The 19,931-nt window shown below is 60.3% G+C and overlaps 1 protein-coding gene across 1 annotated transcript; it reads left to right on the forward strand.

Annotated features, from left to right (window-relative positions):
* The first annotated feature begins 173 nt into the window (after positions 1-173).
* On the forward strand, positions 174-19,750 carry tcf19l (transcription factor 19 (SC1), like). The gene is made up of 3 exons (XM_088631799.1): positions 174-663; positions 16,667-17,120; positions 18,747-19,750. Exons 1-3 carry the CDS (start codon positions 201-203, stop codon positions 18,946-18,948), a joined length of 1,119 nt encoding a protein of 372 aa, XP_088487925.1. The 5' UTR covers positions 174-200; the 3' UTR covers positions 18,949-19,750.
* The last annotated feature ends 181 nt before the right edge of the window (positions 19,751-19,931 follow it).

A 19,931-nucleotide genomic window follows, 5' to 3' on the forward strand; every position in this document is an offset into this window, starting at 1 on the left:
TTTGTGTGTTGTGTGTCTGTACTGTTACAGTGAGAGGCTGTATCAGAGTTGTGTTATTTATTATGATGAGGAAGAGTCCCAGTGTGTTTGTGTGTTGTGTGTCTGTACTGTTACAGTGAGAGGCTGTATCAGAGTTGTGTTATTTATTATTATGATGAAGAGTCCCAGTGTGTTTGTGGGCGGGGGGCGGGGCTGTTGCCATGGAGGCGGCCGTTGCCCCGGTGAGGGGGCGGGGCCTTGGCGGCGCGGGTCTCGCGCGAGTGGCGCCGGCGCGCCAAGTTTCAAAGCGCTTCCGGGAGGGAGAGCGCGCCGCGCGGAGACTGTCACGGGCCCGGCTCTGCTGCGCGCCACACCGAGCCCACGGCCACTCGTGTCCGCGCCGGCGGGGCAGCATGCTGCCCGGGCTGCAGCCCTGCTTCCAGCTGCTGCGCGTCGGCGCCTCGGACCCCGGCCGCGACCTCTTCACCTTCCGGCCCGCGCTGCCCCGCTGCGTGTTTCGCGTGGGCCGCCTGCCCGAGCTGTGCGATGTGCCCGTGAGCTGCGCCGAGCGGCCCGAGCTGGTGTCGCGCGTGCACGCCGAGCTGCACGCCGAGCGAGAGGAGGAGGAGGAGGAAGGGCAGGAGAGGGGCTGGAGAGTCTTCATCGTGGATCAGAGCAGCTACGGTGAGTCTGAGAGTGTGTGTGTGTGTGAGACACTGTCTGTGTGTGTGTGTGAGACACTGTCTGTGTGTGTGTGTGAGACACTGTCAGTGTGTGTGCGTGAGACTGTGTGTGTGTGAGAGAGACACTGTCAGTGTGTGTGTGTGAGAGAGACACTGTCAGTGTGTGTGTGTGAGAGAGAGAGACACTGTCAGTGTGTGTGTGTGAGAGAGAGAGACACTGTCAGTGTGTGTGTGTGAGAGAGAGAGAGACACTGTCAGTGTGTGTGTGTGTGAGAGAGAGACACTGTCAGTGTGTGTGTGTGTGAGAGAGAGACACTGTCAGTGTGTGTGTGTGAGAGAGACACTGTCAGTGTGTGTGTGTGAGAGAGACACTGTCAGTGTGTGTGTGTGAGAGAGAGAGACACTGTCAGTGTGTGTGTGAGAGAGAGACACTGTCAGTGTGTGTGTGTGAGAGAGAGAGACACTGTCAGTGTGTGTGTGAGAGAGAGACACTGTCAGTGTGTGTGTGAGAGAGAGAGACACTGTCAGTGTGTGTGTGTGAGAGAGAGAGACACTGTCAGTGTGTGTGTGTGAGAGAGAGAGAGACACTGTCAGTGTGTGTGTGTGTGAGAGAGAGACACTGTCAGTGTGTGTGTGTGTGAGAGAGAGACACTGTCAGTGTGTGTGTGTGTGAGAGAGAGACACTGTCAGTGTGTGTGTGTGTGAGAGAGAGACACTGTCAGTGTGTGTGTGTGAGAGAGACACTGTCAGTGTGTGTGTGTGAGAGAGACACTGTCAGTGTGTGTGTGTGAGAGAGAGAGACACTGTCAGTGTGTGTGTGAGAGAGAGACACTGTCAGTGTGTGTGTGTGAGAGAGAGAGACACTGTCAGTGTGTGTGTGTGTGAGAGAGAGACACTGTCAGTGTGTGTGTGAGAGAGAGAGACACTGTCAGTGTGTGTGTGTGAGAGAGAGACACTGTCAGTGTGTGTGTGTGAGAGAGAGACACTGTCAGTGTGTGTGTGTGAGAGAGAGACACTGTCAGTGTGTGTGTGTGAGAGAGAGACACTGTCAGTGTGTGTGTGTGAGACACTGTCTGTGTGTGTGTGTGAGACACTGTCTGTGTGTGTGTGTGAGACACTGTCAGTGTGTGTGCGTGAGACTGTGTGTGTGTGAGAGAGACACTGTCAGTGTGTGTGTGTGAGAGAGACACTGTCAGTGTGTGTGTGTGAGAGAGAGAGACACTGTCAGTGTGTGTGTGTGAGAGAGAGAGACACTGTCAGTGTGTGTGTGTGTGAGAGAGAGACACTGTCAGTGTGTGTGTGTGTGAGAGAGAGACACTGTCAGTGTGTGTGTGTGTGAGAGAGAGACACTGTCAGTGTGTGTGTGTGAGAGAGAGACACTGTCAGTGTGTGTGTGTGTGAGAGAGAGACACTGTCAGTGTGTGTGTGTGTGAGAGAGACACTGTCAGTGTGTGTGTGTGAGACACTGTCTGTGTGTGTGTGTGAGACACTGTCTGTGTGTGTGTGTGAGACTGTGTGTGTGTGAGAAACTGTCAGTGTGTGTGTGTGAGAGAGAGAGGGACACTGTCAGTGTGTGTGTGTGTGTGAGAGAGAGACACTGTCAGTGTGTGTGTGTGAGAGAGAGACACTGTCAGTGTGTGTGTGTGTGTGAGAGAGAGACACTGTCAGTGTGTGTGTGTGTGAGAGAGAGACACTGTCAGTGTGTGTGTGTGTGTGAGAGAGAGACACTGTCAGTGTGTGTGTGTGTGTGTGAGAGAGAGACACTGTCAGTGTGTGTGTGTGTGTGTGAGAGAGAGACACTGTCAGTGTGTGTGTGTGAGAGAGAGACACTGTCAGTGTGTGTGTGTGAGAGAGAGACACTGTCAGTGTGTGTGTGTGAGAGAGAGACACTGTCAGTGTGTGTGTGTGAGAGACACTGTCAGTGTGTGTGTGTGAGAGACACTGTCAGTGTGTGTGTGTGAGACACTGTCTGTGTGTGTGTGTGAGACACTGTCTGTGTGTGTGTGTGAGACACTGTCTGTGTGTGTGCGTGAGACACTGTCAGTGTGTGTGCGTGAGACTGTGTGTGTGTGAGAGAGACACTGTCAGTGTGTGTGTGTGAGAGAGAGAGACACTGTCAGTGTGTGTGTGTGAGAGAGAGAGACACTGTCAGTGTGTGTGTGTGTGTGAGAGAGAGACACTGTCAGTGTGTGTGTGTGAGAGAGAGACACTGTCAGTGTGTGTGTGTGTGAGAGAGAGACACTGTCAGTGTGTGTGTGTGTGAGAGAGAGACACTGTCAGTGTGTGTGTGTGTGAGAGAGAGACACTGTCAGTGTGTGTGTGTGTGAGAGACACTGTCAGTGTGTGTGTGAGAGAGAGACACTGTCAGTGTGTGTGTGAGAGAGAGACTGTCTGTGTGTGTGTGTGAGACACTGTCTGTGTGTGTGTGTGAGACACTGTCTGTGTGTGTGTGTGAGACTGTGTGTGTGTGAGAAACTGTCAGTGTGTGTGTGTGAGAGAGAGAGGGACACTGTCAGTGTGTGTGTGTGTGTGAGAGAGAGACACTGTCAGTGTGTGTGTGTGAGAGAGAGACACTGTCAGTGTGTGTGTGTGTGAGAGAGAGACACTGTCAGTGTGTGTGTGTGTGTGTGAGAGAGAGACACTGTCAGTGTGTGTGTGTGAGAGAGAGACACTGTCAGTGTGTGTGTGTGAGAGAGAGACACTGTCAGTGTGTGTGTGTGAGAGAGAGACACTGTCTGTGTGTGTGTGTGAGACACTGTCTGTGTGTGTGTGTGAGACACTGTCTGTGTGTGTGCGTGAGACTGTGTGTGTGTGAGAGAGACACTGTCAGTGTGTGTGTGTGAGAGAGACACTGTCAGTGTGTGTGAGAGAGACACTGTCAGTGTGTGTGTGTGAGAGAGAGAGACACTGTCAGTGTGTGTGTGTGTGTGTGAGAGAGAGACACTGTCAGTGTGTGTGTGTGTGAGAGAGAGACACTGTCAGTGTGTGTGTGTGTGAGACACTGTCAGTGTGTGTGTGTGTGAGACACTGTCAGTGTGTGTGTGAGACACTGTCAGTGTGTGTGTGTGTGAGACACTGTCAGTGTGTGTGTGTGACTGTGTGTGTGTGTGAGAGAGAGAGACACTGTCAGTGTGTGTGAGAGAGAGACACTGTCAGTGTGTGTGTGTGTGTGACACTGTCAGTGTGTGTGTGTGTGAGACACTGTCAGTGTGTGTGTGAGAGAGAGACACTGTCAGTGTGTGTGTGTGTGAGACACTGTCAGTGTGTGTGTGTGTGAGACACTGTCAGTGTGTGTGTGAGAGAGAGAGAGAGACACTGTCAGTGTGTGTGTGTGTGAGAGAGAGAGACACTGTCAGTGTGTGTGAGACACTGTCAGTGTGTGTGTGTGTGTGAGACACTGTCAGTGTGTGTGTGTGTGTGTCTGTGTGTGTGTGTGAGACACTGTCTGTGTGTGTGTGAGAGAGAGACACTGTCAGTGTGTGTGTGAGTGTGACACTGTCAGTGTGTGTGTGTGTGAGAGAGAGAGACACTGTCAGTGTGTGTGAGAGAGAGAGACACTGTCAGTGTGTGTGTGAGTGTGACACTGTCAGTGTGTGTGTGTGACTGTGTGTGTGTGTGTGTGTGAGACACTGTCAGTGTGTGTGTGTGTGAGACACTGTCAGTGTGTGTGTGTGTGAGACACTGTCAGTGTGTGTGTGTGAGAGAGAGAGAGACACTGTCAGTGTGTGTGTGTGAGAGAGAGACACTGTCAGTGTGTGTGTGAGTGTGACACTGTCAGTGTGTGTGTGTGACTGTGTGTGTGTGTGAGAGAGAGACACTGTCAGTGTGTGTGTGAGTGAGAGAGAGAGAGACACTGTCAGTGTGTGTGTGAATGAGACACTGTCAGTGTGTGTGTGTGAGAGAGAGAGAGACACTGTCAGTGTGTGTGTGTGAGAGAGAGAGAGACACTGTCAGTGTGTGTGTGTATGAGACACTGTCAGTGTGTGTGTGAGTGTGACACTGTCAGTGTGTGTGTGAGAGAGAGAGAGACACTGTCAGTGTGTGTGTGTGAGAGAGAGAGAGACACTGTCAGTGTGTGTGTGTGAGAGAGAGAGACACTGTCAGTGTGTGTGTGTGAGAGAGAGACACTGTCAGTGTGTGTGTGTGACTGTGTGTGTGTGTGAGAGAGAGACACTGTCAGTGTGTGTGTGAGTGAGAGAGAGAGAGACACTGTCAGTGTGTGTGTGAGTGTGACACTGTCAGTGTGTGTGTGTGAGAGAGAGACACTGTCAGTGTGTGTGTGTGAGAGAGAGAGAGACACTGTCAGTGTGTGTGTGTGAGAGAGAGAGAGACACTGTCAGTGTGTGTGAGAGAGAGAGAGACACTGTCAGTGTGTGTGTGTGAGAGAGAGAGAGACACTGTCAGTGTGTGTGAGAATGAGACACTGTCAGTGTGTGTGTGAGAGAGAGAGAGACACTGTCAGTGTGTGTGTGTGAGACACTGTCAGTGTGTGTGTGTGAGAGAGAGAGAGACACTGTCAGTGTGTGTGTGTATGAGACACTGTCAGTGTGTGTGTGTGAGAGAGAGAGAGACACTGTCAGTGTGTGTGTGTATGAGACACTGTCAGTGTGTGTGTGTGAGAGAGAGAGAGACACTGTCAGTGTGTGTGTGTATGAGACACTGTCAGTGTGTGTGTGTGAGACACTGTCAGTGTGTGTGTGTGAGAGAGAGAGAGACACTGTCAGTGTGTGTGTGTATGAGACACTGTCAGTGTGTGTGTGAGTGTGACACTGTCAGTGTGTGTGTGAGAGAGAGAGACACTGTCAGTGTGTGTGTGTATGAGACACTGTCAGTGTGTGTGTGTGTCTGGGGTACAGTGTGTGTGTGTGTGTGTGTGTCTGGGGTACAGTGTGACCCCTCCTCCTCCCCCCTGTCCAGGCACGTGGCTGAACGACTCTCTCCTGCTCCGGGGTCAGAGGACGGAGCTCAGTGAGGGGGTACAGTGTGTGTGTGTGTGTGTCTGGGGTACAGTGTGACCCCTCCTCCTCCCCCCTGTCCAGGCACGTGGCTGAACGACTCTCTCCTGCTCCGGGGTCAGAGGACGGAGCTCAGTGAGGGGGTACAGTGTGTGTGTGTGTGTGTCTGGGGTACAGTGTGACCCCTCCTCCTCCCCCCTGTCCAGGCACGTGGCTGAACGACTCTCTCCTGCTCCGGGGTCAGAGGACGGAGCTCAGTGAGGGGGTACAGTGTGTGTGTGTGTGTGTGTGTGTGTCTGGGGTACAGTGTGACCCCTCCTCCTCCCCCCTGTCCAGGCACGTGGCTGAACGACTCTCTCCTGCTCCGGGGTCAGAGGACGGAGCTCAGTGAGGGGGTACAGTGTGTGTGTGTGTGTCTGGGGTACAGTGTGACCCCTCCTCCTCCCCCCTGTCCAGGCACGTGGCTGAACGACTCTCTCCTGCTCCGGGGTCAGAGGACGGAGCTCAGTGAGGGGGTACAGTGTGTGTGTGTGTGTGTGTCTGGGGTACAGTGTGACCCCTCCTCCTCCCCCCTGTCCAGGCACGTGGCTGAACGACTCTCTCCTGCTCCGGGGTCAGAGGACGGAGCTCAGTGAGGGGGTACAGTGTGTGTGTGTGTGTGTCTGGGGTACAGTGTGACCCCTCCTCCTCCCCCCTGTCCAGGCACGTGGCTGAACGACTCTCTCCTGCTCCGGGGTCAGAGGACGGAGCTCAGTGAGGGGGTACAGTGTGTGTGTGTGTGTGTGTGTGTGTGTGTGTGTGTGTGTCTGGGGTACAGTGTGACCCCTCCTCCTCCCCCCTGTCCAGGCACGTGGCTGAACGACTCTCTCCTGCTCCGGGGTCAGAGGACGGAGCTCAGTGAGGGGGTACAGTGTGTGTGTGTGTGTGTCTGCGGTACAGTGTGACCCCTCCTCCTCCCCCCTGTCCAGGCACGTGGCTGAACGACTCTCTCCTGCTCCGGGGTCAGAGGACGGAGCTCAGTGAGGGGGTACAGTGTGTGTGTGTGTGTGTCTGGGGTACAGTGTGACCCCTCCTCCTCCCCCCTGTCCAGGCACGTGGCTGAACGACTCTCTCCTGCTCCGGGGTCAGAGGACGGAGCTCAGTGAGGGGGTACAGTGTGTGTGTGTGTGTGTGTCTGGGGTACAGTGTGACCCCTCCTCCTCCCCCCTGTCCAGGCACGTGGCTGAACGACTCTCTCCTGCTCCGGGGTCAGAGGACGGAGCTCAGTGAGGGGGTACAGTGTGTGTGTGTGTGTGTCTGGGGTACAGTGTGACCCCTCCTCCTCCCCCCTGTCCAGGCACGTGGCTGAACGACTCTCTCCTGCTCCGGGGTCAGAGGACGGAGCTCAGTGAGGGGGTACAGTGTGTGTGTGTGTGTGTCTGGGGTACAGTGTGACCCCTCCTCCTCCCCCCTGTCCAGGCACGTGGCTGAACGACTCTCTCCTGCTCCGGGGTCAGAGGACGGAGCTCAGTGAGGGGGTACAGTGTGTGTGTGTGTGTGTGTGTCTGGGGTACAGTGTGACCCCTCCTCCTCCCCCCTGTCCAGGCACGTGGCTGAACGACTCTCTCCTGCTCCGGGGTCAGAGGACGGAGCTCAGTGAGGGGGTACAGTGTGTGTGTGTGTGTGTCTGGGGTACAGTGTGACCCCTCCTCCTCCCCCCTGTCCAGGCACGTGGCTGAACGACTCTCTCCTGCTCCGGGGTCAGAGGACGGAGCTCAGTGAGGGGGTACAGTGTGTGTGTGTGTGTGTCTGGGGTACAGTGTGACCCCTCCTCCTCCCCCCTGTCCAGGCACGTGGCTGAACGACTCTCTCCTGCTCCGGGGTCAGAGGACGGAGCTCAGTGAGGGGGTACAGTGTGTGTGTGTGTGTGTCTGGGGTACAGTGTGACCCCTCCTCCTCCCCCCTGTCCAGGCACGTGGCTGAACGACTCTCTCCTGCTCCGGGGTCAGAGGACGGAGCTCAGTGAGGGGGTACAGTGTGTGTGTGTGTGTGTCTGGGGTACAGTGTGACCCCTCCTCCTCCCCCCTGTCCAGGCACGTGGCTGAACGACTCTCTCCTGCTCCGGGGTCAGAGGACGGAGCTCAGTGAGGGGGTACAGTGTGTGTGTGTGTGTGTCTGGGGTACAGTGTGACCCCTCCTCCTCCCCCCTGTCCAGGCACGTGGCTGAACGACTCTCTCCTGCTCCGGGGTCAGAGGACGGAGCTCAGTGAGGGGGTACAGTGTGTGTGTGTGTGTGTCTGGGGTACAGTGTGACCCCTCCTCCTCCCCCCTGTCCAGGCACGTGGCTGAACGACTCTCTCCTGCTCCGGGGTCAGAGGACGGAGCTCAGTGAGGGGGTACAGTGTGTGTGTGTGTGTGTCTGGGGTACAGTGTGACCCCTCCTCCTCCCCCCTGTCCAGGCACGTGGCTGAACGACTCTCTCCTGCTCCGGGGTCAGAGGACGGAGCTCAGTGAGGGGGTACAGTGTGTGTGTGTGTGTGTCTGGGGTACAGTGTGACCCCTCCTCCTCCCCCCTGTCCAGGCACGTGGCTGAACGACTCTCTCCTGCTCCGGGGTCAGAGGACGGAGCTCAGTGAGGGGGTACAGTGTGTGTGTGTGTGTGTCTGGGGTACAGTGTGACCCCTCCTCCTCCCCCCTGTCCAGGCACGTGGCTGAACGACTCTCTCCTGCTCCGGGGTCAGAGGACGGAGCTCAGTGAGGGGGTACAGTGTGTGTGTGTGTGTGTCTGGGGTACAGTGTGACCCCTCCTCCTCCCCCCTGTCCAGGCACGTGGCTGAACGACTCTCTCCTGCTCCGGGGTCAGAGGACGGAGCTCAGTGAGGGGGTACAGTGTGTGTGTGTGTGTGTCTGGGGTACAGTGTGACCCCTCCTCCTCCCCCCTGTCCAGGCACGTGGCTGAACGACTCTCTCCTGCTCCGGGGTCAGAGGACGGAGCTCAGTGAGGGGGTACAGTGTGTGTGTGTGTGTGTCTGGGGTACAGTGTGACCCCTCCTCCTCCCCCCTGTCCAGGCACGTGGCTGAACGACTCTCTCCTGCTCCGGGGTCAGAGGACGGAGCTCAGTGAGGGGGTACAGTGTGTGTGTGTGTGTGTCTGGGGTACAGTGTGACCCCTCCTCCTCCCCCCTGTCCAGGCACGTGGCTGAACGACTCTCTCCTGCTCCGGGGTCAGAGGACGGAGCTCAGTGAGGGGGTACAGTGTGTGTGTGTGTGTGTCTGGGGTACAGTGTGACCCCTCCTCCTCCCCCCTGTCCAGGCACGTGGCTGAACGACTCTCTCCTGCTCCGGGGTCAGAGGACGGAGCTCAGTGAGGGGGTACAGTGTGTGTGTGTGTGTGTCTGGGGTACAGTGTGACCCCTCCTCCTCCCCCCTGTCCAGGCACGTGGCTGAACGACTCTCTCCTGCTCCGGGGTCAGAGGACGGAGCTCAGTGAGGGGGTACAGTGTGTGTGTGTGTGTGTCTGGGGTACAGTGTGACCCCTCCTCCTCCCCCCTGTCCAGGCACGTGGCTGAACGACTCTCTCCTGCTCCGGGGTCAGAGGACGGAGCTCAGTGAGGGGGTACAGTGTGTGTGTGTGTGTGTCTGGGGTACAGTGTGACCCCTCCTCCTCCCCCCTGTCCAGGCACGTGGCTGAACGACTCTCTCCTGCTCCGGGGTCAGAGGACGGAGCTCAGTGAGGGGGTACAGTGTGTGTGTGTGTGTGTCTGGGGTACAGTGTGACCCCTCCTCCTCCCCCCTGTCCAGGCACGTGGCTGAACGACTCTCTCCTGCTCCGGGGTCAGAGGACGGAGCTCAGTGAGGGGGTACAGTGTGTGTGTGTGTGTGTCTGGGGTACAGTGTGACCCCTCCTCCTCCCCCCTGTCCAGGCACGTGGCTGAACGACTCTCTCCTGCTCCGGGGTCAGAGGACGGAGCTCAGTGAGGGGGTACAGTGTGTGTGTGTGTGTGTCTGGGGTACAGTGTGACCCCTCCTCCTCCCCCCTGTCCAGGCACGTGGCTGAACGACTCTCTCCTGCTCCGGGGTCAGAGGACGGAGCTCAGTGAGGGGGTACAGTGTGTGTGTGTGTGTGTGTCTGGGGTACAGTGTGACCCCTCCTCCTCCCCCCTGTCCAGGCACGTGGCTGAACGACTCTCTCCTGCTCCGGGGTCAGAGGACGGAGCTCAGTGAGGGGGTACAGTGTGTGTGTGTGTGTGTGTCTGGGGTACAGTGTGACCCCTCCTCCTCCCCCCTGTCCAGGCACGTGGCTGAACGACTCTCTCCTGCTCCGGGGTCAGAGGACGGAGCTCAGTGAGGGGGTACAGTGTGTGTGTGTGTGTGTCTGGGGTACAGTGTGACCCCTCCTCCTCCCCCCTGTCCAGGCACGTGGCTGAACGACTCTCTCCTGCTCCGGGGTCAGAGGACGGAGCTCAGTGAGGGGGTACAGTGTGTGTGTGTGTGTGTGTCTGGGGTACAGTGTGACCCCTCCTCCTCCCCCCTGTCCAGGCACGTGGCTGAACGACTCTCTCCTGCTCCGGGGTCAGAGGACGGAGCTCAGTGAGGGGGTACAGTGTGTGTGTGTGTGTGTCTGGGGTACAGTGTGACCCCTCCTCCTCCCCCCTGTCCAGGCACGTGGCTGAACGACTCTCTCCTGCTCCGGGGTCAGAGGACGGAGCTCAGTGAGGGGGTACAGTGTGTGTGTGTGTGTGTCTGGGGTACAGTGTGACCCCTCCTCCTCCCCCCTGTCCAGGCACGTGGCTGAACGACTCTCTCCTGCTCCGGGGTCAGAGGACGGAGCTCAGTGAGGGGGTACAGTGTGTGTGTGTGTGTGTCTGGGGTACAGTGTGACCCCTCCTCCTCCCCCCTGTCCAGGCACGTGGCTGAACGACTCTCTCCTGCTCCGGGGTCAGAGGACGGAGCTCAGTGAGGGGGTACAGTGTGTGTGTGTGTGTGTCTGGGGTACAGTGTGACCCCTCCTCCTCCCCCCTGTCCAGGCACGTGGCTGAACGACTCTCTCCTGCTCCGGGGTCAGAGGACGGAGCTCAGTGAGGGGGTACAGTGTGTGTGTGTGTGTGTCTGGGGTACAGTGTGACCCCTCCTCCTCCCCCCTGTCCAGGCACGTGGCTGAACGACTCTCTCCTGCTCCGGGGTCAGAGGACGGAGCTCAGTGAGGGGGTACAGTGTGTGTGTGTGTGTGTCTGGGGTACAGTGTGACCCCTCCTCCTCCCCCCTGTCCAGGCACGTGGCTGAACGACTCTCTCCTGCTCCGGGGTCAGAGGACGGAGCTCAGTGAGGGGGTACAGTGTGTGTGTGTGTGTGTGTGTCTGGGGTACAGTGTGACCCCTCCTCCTCCCCCCTGTCCAGGCACGTGGCTGAACGACTCTCTCCTGCTCCGGGGTCAGAGGACGGAGCTCAGTGAGGGGGTACAGTGTGTGTGTGTGTGTGTCTGGGGTACAGTGTGACCCCTCCTCCTCCCCCCTGTCCAGGCACGTGGCTGAACGACTCTCTCCTGCTCCGGGGTCAGAGGACGGAGCTCAGTGAGGGGGTACAGTGTGTGTGTGTGTGTGTGTGTGTCTGGGGTACAGTGTGACCCCTCCTCCTCCCCCCTGTCCAGGCACGTGGCTGAACGACTCTCTCCTGCTCCGGGGTCAGAGGACGGAGCTCAGTGAGGGGGTACAGTGTGTGTGTGTGTGTGTCTGGGGTACAGTGTGACCCCTCCTCCTCCCCCCTGTCCAGGCACGTGGCTGAACGACTCTCTCCTGCTCCGGGGTCAGAGGACGGAGCTCAGTGAGGGGGTACAGTGTGTGTGTGTGTGTGTGTCTGGGGTACAGTGTGACCCCTCCTCCTCCCCCCTGTCCAGGCACGTGGCTGAACGACTCTCTCCTGCTCCGGGGTCAGAGGACGGAGCTCAGTGAGGGGGTACAGTGTGTGTGTGTGTGTGTCTGGGGTACAGTGTGACCCCTCCTCCTCCCCCCTGTCCAGGCACGTGGCTGAACGACTCTCTCCTGCTCCGGGGTCAGAGGACGGAGCTCAGTGAGGGGGTACAGTGTGTGTGTGTGTGTGTCTGGGGTACAGTGTGACCCCTCCTCCTCCCCCCTGTCCAGGCACGTGGCTGAACGACTCTCTCCTGCTCCGGGGTCAGAGGACGGAGCTCAGTGAGGGGGTACAGTGTGTGTGTGTGTGTGTCTGGGGTACAGTGTGACCCCTCCTCCTCCCCCCTGTCCAGGCACGTGGCTGAACGACTCTCTCCTGCTCCGGGGTCAGAGGACGGAGCTCAGTGAGGGGGTACAGTGTGTGTGTGTGTGTGTGTCTGGGGTACAGTGTGACCCCTCCTCCTCCCCCCTGTCCAGGCACGTGGCTGAACGACTCTCTCCTGCTCCGGGGTCAGAGGACGGAGCTCAGTGAGGGGGTACAGTGTGTGTGTGTGTGTGTCTGGGGTACAGTGTGACCCCTCCTCCTCCCCCCTGTCCAGGCACGTGGCTGAACGACTCTCTCCTGCTCCGGGGTCAGAGGACGGAGCTCAGTGAGGGGGTACAGTGTGTGTGTGTGTGTGTCTGGGGTACAGTGTGACCCCTCCTCCTCCCCCCTGTCCAGGCACGTGGCTGAACGACTCTCTCCTGCTCCGGGGTCAGAGGACGGAGCTCAGTGAGGGGGTACAGTGTGTGTGTGTGTGTGTCTGGGGTACAGTGTGACCCCTCCTCCTCCCCCCTGTCCAGGCACGTGGCTGAACGACTCTCTCCTGCTCCGGGGTCAGAGGACGGAGCTCAGTGAGGGGGTACAGTGTGTGTGTGTGTGTGTCTGGGGTACAGTGTGACCCCTCCTCCTCCCCCCTGTCCAGGCACGTGGCTGAACGACTCTCTCCTGCTCCGGGGTCAGAGGACGGAGCTCAGTGAGGGGGTACAGTGTGTGTGTGTGTGTGTGTCTGGGGTACAGTGTGACCCCTCCTCCTCCCCCCTGTCCAGGCACGTGGCTGAACGACTCTCTCCTGCTCCGGGGTCAGAGGACGGAGCTCAGTGAGGGGGTACAGTGTGTGTGTGTGTGTGTCTGGGGTACAGTGTGACCCCTCCTCCTCCCCCCTGTCCAGGCACGTGGCTGAACGACTCTCTCCTGCTCCGGGGTCAGAGGACGGAGCTCAGTGAGGGGGTACAGTGTGTGTGTGTGTGTGTGTGTCTGGGGTACAGTGTGACCCCTCCTCCTCCCCCCTGTCCAGGCACGTGGCTGAACGACTCTCTCCTGCTCCGGGGTCAGAGGACGGAGCTCAGTGAGGGGGTACAGTGTGTGTGTGTGTGTGTCTGGGGTACAGTGTGACCCCTCCTCCTCCCCCCTGTCCAGGCACGTGGCTGAACGACTCTCTCCTGCTCCGGGGTCAGAGGACGGAGCTCAGTGAGGGGGTACAGTGTGTGTGTGTGTGTGTGTGTGTCTGGGGTACAGTGTGACCCCTCCTCCTCCCCCCTGTCCAGGCACGTGGCTGAACGACTCTCTCCTGCTCCGGGGTCAGAGGACGGAGCTCAGTGAGGGGGTACAGTGTGTGTGTGTGTGTGTCTGGGGTACAGTGTGACCCCTCCTCCTCCCCCCTGTCCAGGCACGTGGCTGAACGACTCTCTCCTGCTCCGGGGTCAGAGGACGGAGCTCAGTGAGGGGGTACAGTGTGTGTGTGTGTGTGTCTGGGGTACAGTGTGACCCCTCCTCCTCCCCCCTGTCCAGGCACGTGGCTGAACGACTCTCTCCTGCTCCGGGGTCAGAGGACGGAGCTCAGTGAGGGGGTACAGTGTGTGTGTGTGTGTGTCTGGGGTACAGTGTGACCCCTCCTCCTCCCCCCTGTCCAGGCACGTGGCTGAACGACTCTCTCCTGCTCCGGGGTCAGAGGACGGAGCTCAGTGAGGGGGTACAGTGTGTGTGTGTGTGTGTCTGGGGTACAGTGTGACCCCTCCTCCTCCCCCCTGTCCAGGCACGTGGCTGAACGACTCTCTCCTGCTCCGGGGTCAGAGGACGGAGCTCAGTGAGGGGGTACAGTGTGTGTGTGTGTGTGTCTGGGGTACAGTGTGACCCCTCCTCCTCCCCCCTGTCCAGGCACGTGGCTGAACGACTCTCTCCTGCTCCGGGGTCAGAGGACGGAGCTCAGTGAGGGGGTACAGTGTGTGTGTGTGTGTGTCTGGGGTACAGTGTGACCCCTCCTCCTCCCCCCTGTCCAGGCACGTGGCTGAACGACTCTCTCCTGCTCCGGGGTCAGAGGACGGAGCTCAGTGAGGGGGTACAGTGTGTGTGTGTGTGTGTGTCTGGGGTACAGTGTGACCCCTCCTCCTCCCCCCTGTCCAGGCACGTGGCTGAACGACTCTCTCCTGCTCCGGGGTCAGAGGACGGAGCTCAGTGAGGGGGTACAGTGTGTGTGTGTGTGTGTCTGGGGTACAGTGTGACCCCTCCTCCTCCCCCCTGTCCAGGCACGTGGCTGAACGACTCTCTCCTGCTCCGGGGTCAGAGGACGGAGCTCAGTGAGGGGGTACAGTGTGTGTGTGTGTGTGTGTGTGTGTCTGGGGTACAGTGTGACCCCTCCTCCTCCCCCCTGTCCAGGCACGTGGCTGAACGACTCTCTCCTGCTCCGGGGTCAGAGGACGGAGCTCAGTGAGGGGGTACAGTGTGTGTGTGTGTGTGTCTGGGGTACAGTGTGACCCCTCCTCCTCCCCCCTGTCCAGGCACGTGGCTGAACGACTCTCTCCTGCTCCGGGGTCAGAGGACGGAGCTCAGTGAGGGGGTACAGTGTGTGTGTGTGTGTGTCTGGGGTACAGTGTGACCCCTCCTCCTCCCCCCTGTCCAGGCACGTGGCTGAACGACTCTCTCCTGCTCCGGGGTCAGAGGACGGAGCTCAGTGAGGGGGTACAGTGTGTGTGTGTGTGTGTCTGGGGTACAGTGTGACCCCTCCTCCTCCCCCCTGTCCAGGCACGTGGCTGAACGACTCTCTCCTGCTCCGGGGTCAGAGGACGGAGCTCAGTGAGGGGGTACAGTGTGTGTGTGTGTGTGTCTGGGGTACAGTGTGACCCCTCCTCCTCCCCCCTGTCCAGGCACGTGGCTGAACGACTCTCTCCTGCTCCGGGGTCAGAGGACGGAGCTCAGTGAGGGGGTACAGTGTGTGTGTGTGTGTGTGTCTGGGGTACAGTGTGACCCCTCCTCCTCCCCCCTGTCCAGGCACGTGGCTGAACGACTCTCTCCTGCTCCGGGGTCAGAGGACGGAGCTCAGTGAGGGGTACAGTGTGTGTGTGTGTGTGTCTGGGGTACAGTGTGACCCCTCCTCCTCCCCCCTGTCCAGGCAGGCACGTGGCTGAACGACTCTCTCCTGCTCCGGGGTCAGAGGACGGAGCTCAGTGAGGGGGTACAGTGTGTGTGTGTGTGTGTCTGGGGTACAGTGTGACCCCTCCTCCTCCCCCCTGTCCAGGCACGTGGCTGAACGACTCTCTCCTGCTCCGGGGTCAGAGGACGGAGCTCAGTGAGGGGGTACAGTGTGTGTGTGTGTGTGTCTGGGGTACAGTGTGACCCCTCCTCCTCCCCCCTGTCCAGGCACGTGGCTGAACGACTCTCTCCTGCTCCGGGGTCAGAGGACGGAGCTCAGTGAGGGGGTACAGTGTGTGTGTGTGTGTGTCTGGGGTACAGTGTGACCCCTCCTCCTCCCCCCTGTCCAGGCACGTGGCTGAACGACTCTCTCCTGCTCCGGGGTCAGAGGACGGAGCTCAGTGAGGGGGTACAGTGTGTGTGTGTGTGTGTCTGGGGTACAGTGTGACCCCTCCTCCTCCCCCCTGTCCAGGCACGTGGCTGAACGACTCTCTCCTGCTCCGGGGTCAGAGGACGGAGCTCAGTGAGGGGGTACAGTGTGTGTGTGTGTGTGTGTGTGTCTGGGGTACAGTGTGACCCCTCCTCCTCCCCCCTGTCCAGGCACGTGGCTGAACGACTCTCTCCTGCTCCGGGGTCAGAGGACGGAGCTCAGTGAGGGGGTACAGTGTGTGTGTGTGTGTCTGGGGTACAGTGTGACCCCTCCTCCTCCCCCCTGTCCAGGCACGTGGCTGAACGACTCTCTCCTGCTCCGGGGTCAGAGGACGGAGCTCAGTGAGGGGGTACAGTGTGTGTGTGTGTGTGTGTGTGTGTCTGGGGTACAGTGTGACCCCTCCTCCTCCCCCCTGTCCAGGCACGTGGCTGAACGACTCTCTCCTGCTCCGGGGTCAGAGGACGGAGCTCAGTGAGGGGGTACAGTGTGTGTGTGTGTGTGTCTGGGGTACAGTGTGACCCCTCCTCCTCCCCCCTGTCCAGGCACGTGGCTGAACGACTCTCTCCTGCTCCGGGGTCAGAGGACGGAGCTCAGTGAGGGGGTACAGTGTGTGTGTGTGTGTGTGTGTGTGTCTGGGGTACAGTGTGACCCCTCCTCCTCCCCCCTGTCCAGGCACGTGGCTGAACGACTCTCTCCTGCTCCGGGGTCAGAGGACGGAGCTCAGTGAGGGGGTACAGTGTGTGTGTGTGTGTGTCTGGGGTACAGTGTGACCCCTCCTCCTCCCCCCTGTCCAGGCACGTGGCTGAACGACTCTCTCCTGCTCCGGGGTCAGAGGACGGAGCTCAGTGAGGGGGTACAGTGTGTGTGTGTGTGTGTCTGGGGTACAGTGTGACCCCTCCTCCTCCCCCCTGTCCAGGCACGTGGCTGAACGACTCTCTCCTGCTCCGGGGTCAGAGGACGGAGCTCAGTGAGGGGGTACAGTGTGTGTGTGTGTGTGTCTGGGGTACAGTGTGACCCCTCCTCCTCCCCCCTGTCCAGGCACGTGGCTGAACGACTCTCTCCTGCTCCGGGGTCAGAGGACGGAGCTCAGTGAGGGGGTACAGTGTGTGTGTGTGTGTGTCTGGGGTACAGTGTGACCCCTCCTCCTCCCCCCTGTCCAGGCACGTGGCTGAACGACTCTCTCCTGCTCCGGGGTCAGAGGACGGAGCTCAGTGAGGGGGTACAGTGTGTGTGTGTGTGTGTGTGTCTGGGGTACAGTGTGACCCCTCCTCCTCCCCCCTGTCCAGGCACGTGGCTGAACGACTCTCTCCTGCTCCGGGGTCAGAGGACGGAGCTCAGGGATGGGGACACGCTGACGTTCGGGGCGCCAGCCCGCGGCCCCGAGTGCTACTTCCTGTTCCAGCGGGCCCTGCTGCGCCCAGACGCCTTCGCCGCCATCGCGCTGCCGCGTGCGCCAGCCCCCCCGGCCCCCCCGGCGCCCCGCCGCGCCTCGCTGGTGCTCAGCTCCATCGGCAGCATCAGCCGGCTGGGGGCGCGCCCCCTGACCTTCCACCCCGCGCCCCCCGCGGCCGCCGCGCCCCGCCGCCGCCGCAAGTCCGCCCACACGCTGCTGGCCGAGCCCGCGGACGAGCCGCCCCCCGCGCGGCGCCCCTGCCGCTCCGAGTCCGAGGCCCTGCCGCCCCGGACCCCCCGCCGGCGGCGCCGGACCCTCAGCAGCCCCCAGGACAGCGGCTCCGGAGGGTGAGCCACGCGCCGCCGCACACTGCACACCGAGAGCTGCGGGAGAGGGGAACAGGCTGCCCGGCCGAGCCGGACCTGCGCTTCAACAACCTGAACAGGCTCTGCATCCTGTACCCCCACACAGAGCTCTCTACAGGTCACGGGGACCCCACTACCCCCACACAGAGCTCTCTACAGGTCCTGGGGACCCCACTACCGCCACCAGTGTGCAGCTCTTTACAGGTCCTGGGGACCCCACTACCGCCACCAGTGTGCAGCTCTTTACAGGTCATGGGGATCCCTCTACCGCCACCAGGGTGCAGCTCTTTACAGGTCCTGGGGACCCCACTACCGCCACCAGTGTGCAGCTCTTTACAGGTCATGGGGATCCCTCTACCGCCACCAGTGTGCAGCTCTTTACAGGTCCTGGGGACCCCACTACCGCCACCAGTGTGCAGCTCTTTACAGGTCCTGGGGACCCCACTACCGCCACCAGTGTGCAGCTCTTTACAGGTCCTGGGGATCCCACTACCGCCACCAGTGTGCAGCTCTTTACAGGTCCTGGGGATCCCACTACCGCCACCAGGGTGCAGCTCTTTACAGGTCCTGGGGACCCCACTACCGCCACCAGTGTGCAGCTCTTTACAGGTCATGGGGATCCCTCTACCGCCACCAGGGTGCAGCTCTTTACAGGTCCTGGGGACCCCACTACCGCCACCAGTGTGCAGCTCTTTACAGGTCATGGGGATCCCTCTACCGCCACCAGTGTGCAGCTCTTTACAGGTCCTGGGGACCCCACTACCGCCACCAGTGTGCAGCTCTTTACAGGTCCTGGGGACCCCACTACCGCCACCAGTGTGCAGCTCTTTACAGGTCCTGGGGATCCCACTACCGCCACCAGTGTGCAGCTCTTTACAGGTCCTGGGGATCCCACTACCGCCACCAGGGTGCAGCTCTTTACAGGTCCTGGGGATCCCACTACCGCCACCAGTGTGCAGCTCTTTACAGGTCATGGGGATCCCACTACCGCCACCAGTGTGCAGCTCTTTACAGGTCCTGGGGATCCCACTACCGCCACCAGTGTGCAGCTCTTTACAGGTCCTGGGGATCCCACTACCGCCACCAGTGTGCAGCTCTTTACAGGTCCTGGGGATCCCACTACCGCCACCAGTGTGCGGCTCTTTACAGGTCCTGGGGATCCCACTACCACCACCAGTGTGCAGCCCCACCTGGATGATGCTCCAGTCCTCTCCCCACACACCAGCTCTCAGTGGGGAGGAGAGCAGAGGGATGGAGCCAGTTCAGAGAGGGGGGTTATTAGGCCATGATGGATAAAGACCAGGGGGGTAATTTGGCCAGGACACCAGGGTATCGGCTTGTTCCCCCCTCCCGCCCCTCTCTGTGTACAGTAGAGCCTCCTGTCCTGACTGGAGGAGCTCACCCAGCTGTGTCTGGAGAGAAGCCAGGGTATCAGCTTGTTCCCCCCTCCCACCCCTCTCTGTGTACAGTAGAGCCTCCTGTCCTGACTGGAGGAGCTCACCCAGCTGTGTCTGGAGAGAAGCCAGGGTATCGGCTTGTTCCGCCCTCCCGCCCCTCTCTGTGTACAGCAGCTGCTCTCCCTGACGCCCCCTCTCCCTGTCCCTGCAGGCGGCGGCGCGGGCGGCCCCGGAAGCGCCCCCTGGCGGCCCCGGAGCCCTGCGCAGCGCGGCGCTGCCTGCTCCCGCAGGAGGACACGGTGCAGTGGGTGCAGTGTGACGACTGCGACGCCTGGTACCACGTGGACTGTGCGGGGTGCAGCTACTCCTGCCTGCTGGACGACGCGGCCGAGTTCCACTGCGGCTGCCGCTGAGGGCGGGGCCACTTCCTGCGGGACCGGCTGGGGGCCACTTCCTGCCGGACCGGCTGGGGGCGGGGCCACTTCCTGCTGGACCGGCTGGGGGCCACTTCCTGCCGGACCGGCTGGGGGCGGGGCCACTTCCTGCGGGACCGGCTGGGGGCGGGGCCACTTCCTGCGGGACCGGCTGGGGGCCACTTCCTGCCGGACCGGCTGGGGGCGGGGCCACTTCCTGCGGGACCGGCTGGGGGCCACTTCCTGCCGGACCGGCTGGGGGCGGGGCCACTTCCTGCCGGACCGGCTGGGGGCCACTTCCTGCGGGACCGGCTGGGGGCCACTTCCTGCTGGACTGGCTGGGGGCCTCTTCCTGCTGGACTGGCTGGGGGCGGGGCCACTTCCTGCGGGACCTGCTGGGGGCGGGGCCACTTCCTGCGGGACCGGCTGGGGGCCACTTCCTGCTGGACCGGCTGGGGGCCACTTCCTGCTGGACTGGCTGGGGGCCTCTTCCTGCTGGACCCGGGGGTCCGCTGTCCTGACAGCTCTTGGGCGGCGGGAGCTGTTGGTGTCAGCGGTGGGATTCTCCTGTCACCCGGAGCCAGCAGGGGGGCGTGTGGGCCCTTCTGCCCCTGTGTCAGATGAGTGTGTGGCTTCCTGAGCCCTGTACATACAGAGATCATAATAGAGCTCTATTTTATCACTGGTGCTTGGTTTGTTTCCCTGATATTGTTTCAAATGTTGTTTTTAATCAGAAGCAATTTTATATTTTTTCTGCTGTAAAATGAGCACTTAAAGCATTAATAAGCAGTTCATAAACTCACCACTCCTTTGTCTCTGATATCTTCCCAAGACTGTTGACACTGGAACTGACTGACACACCTGGAGCAGCTCAGACTGACTGCACTGACACACCTGGAGCGGCTCAGACTGACTGCACTGACACACCTGGAGCGGCTCAGACTGACTGCACTGTCACACCTGGAGCGGCTCAGACTGACTGC

Source organism: Lepisosteus platostomus, chromosome 5, assembly GCF_059453375.1.
Source record: "Lepisosteus platostomus isolate fLepPlt1 chromosome 5, fLepPlt1.hap1, whole genome shotgun sequence".
Classification (NCBI taxonomy): Eukaryota; Metazoa; Chordata; class Actinopteri; order Semionotiformes; family Lepisosteidae; genus Lepisosteus; species Lepisosteus platostomus.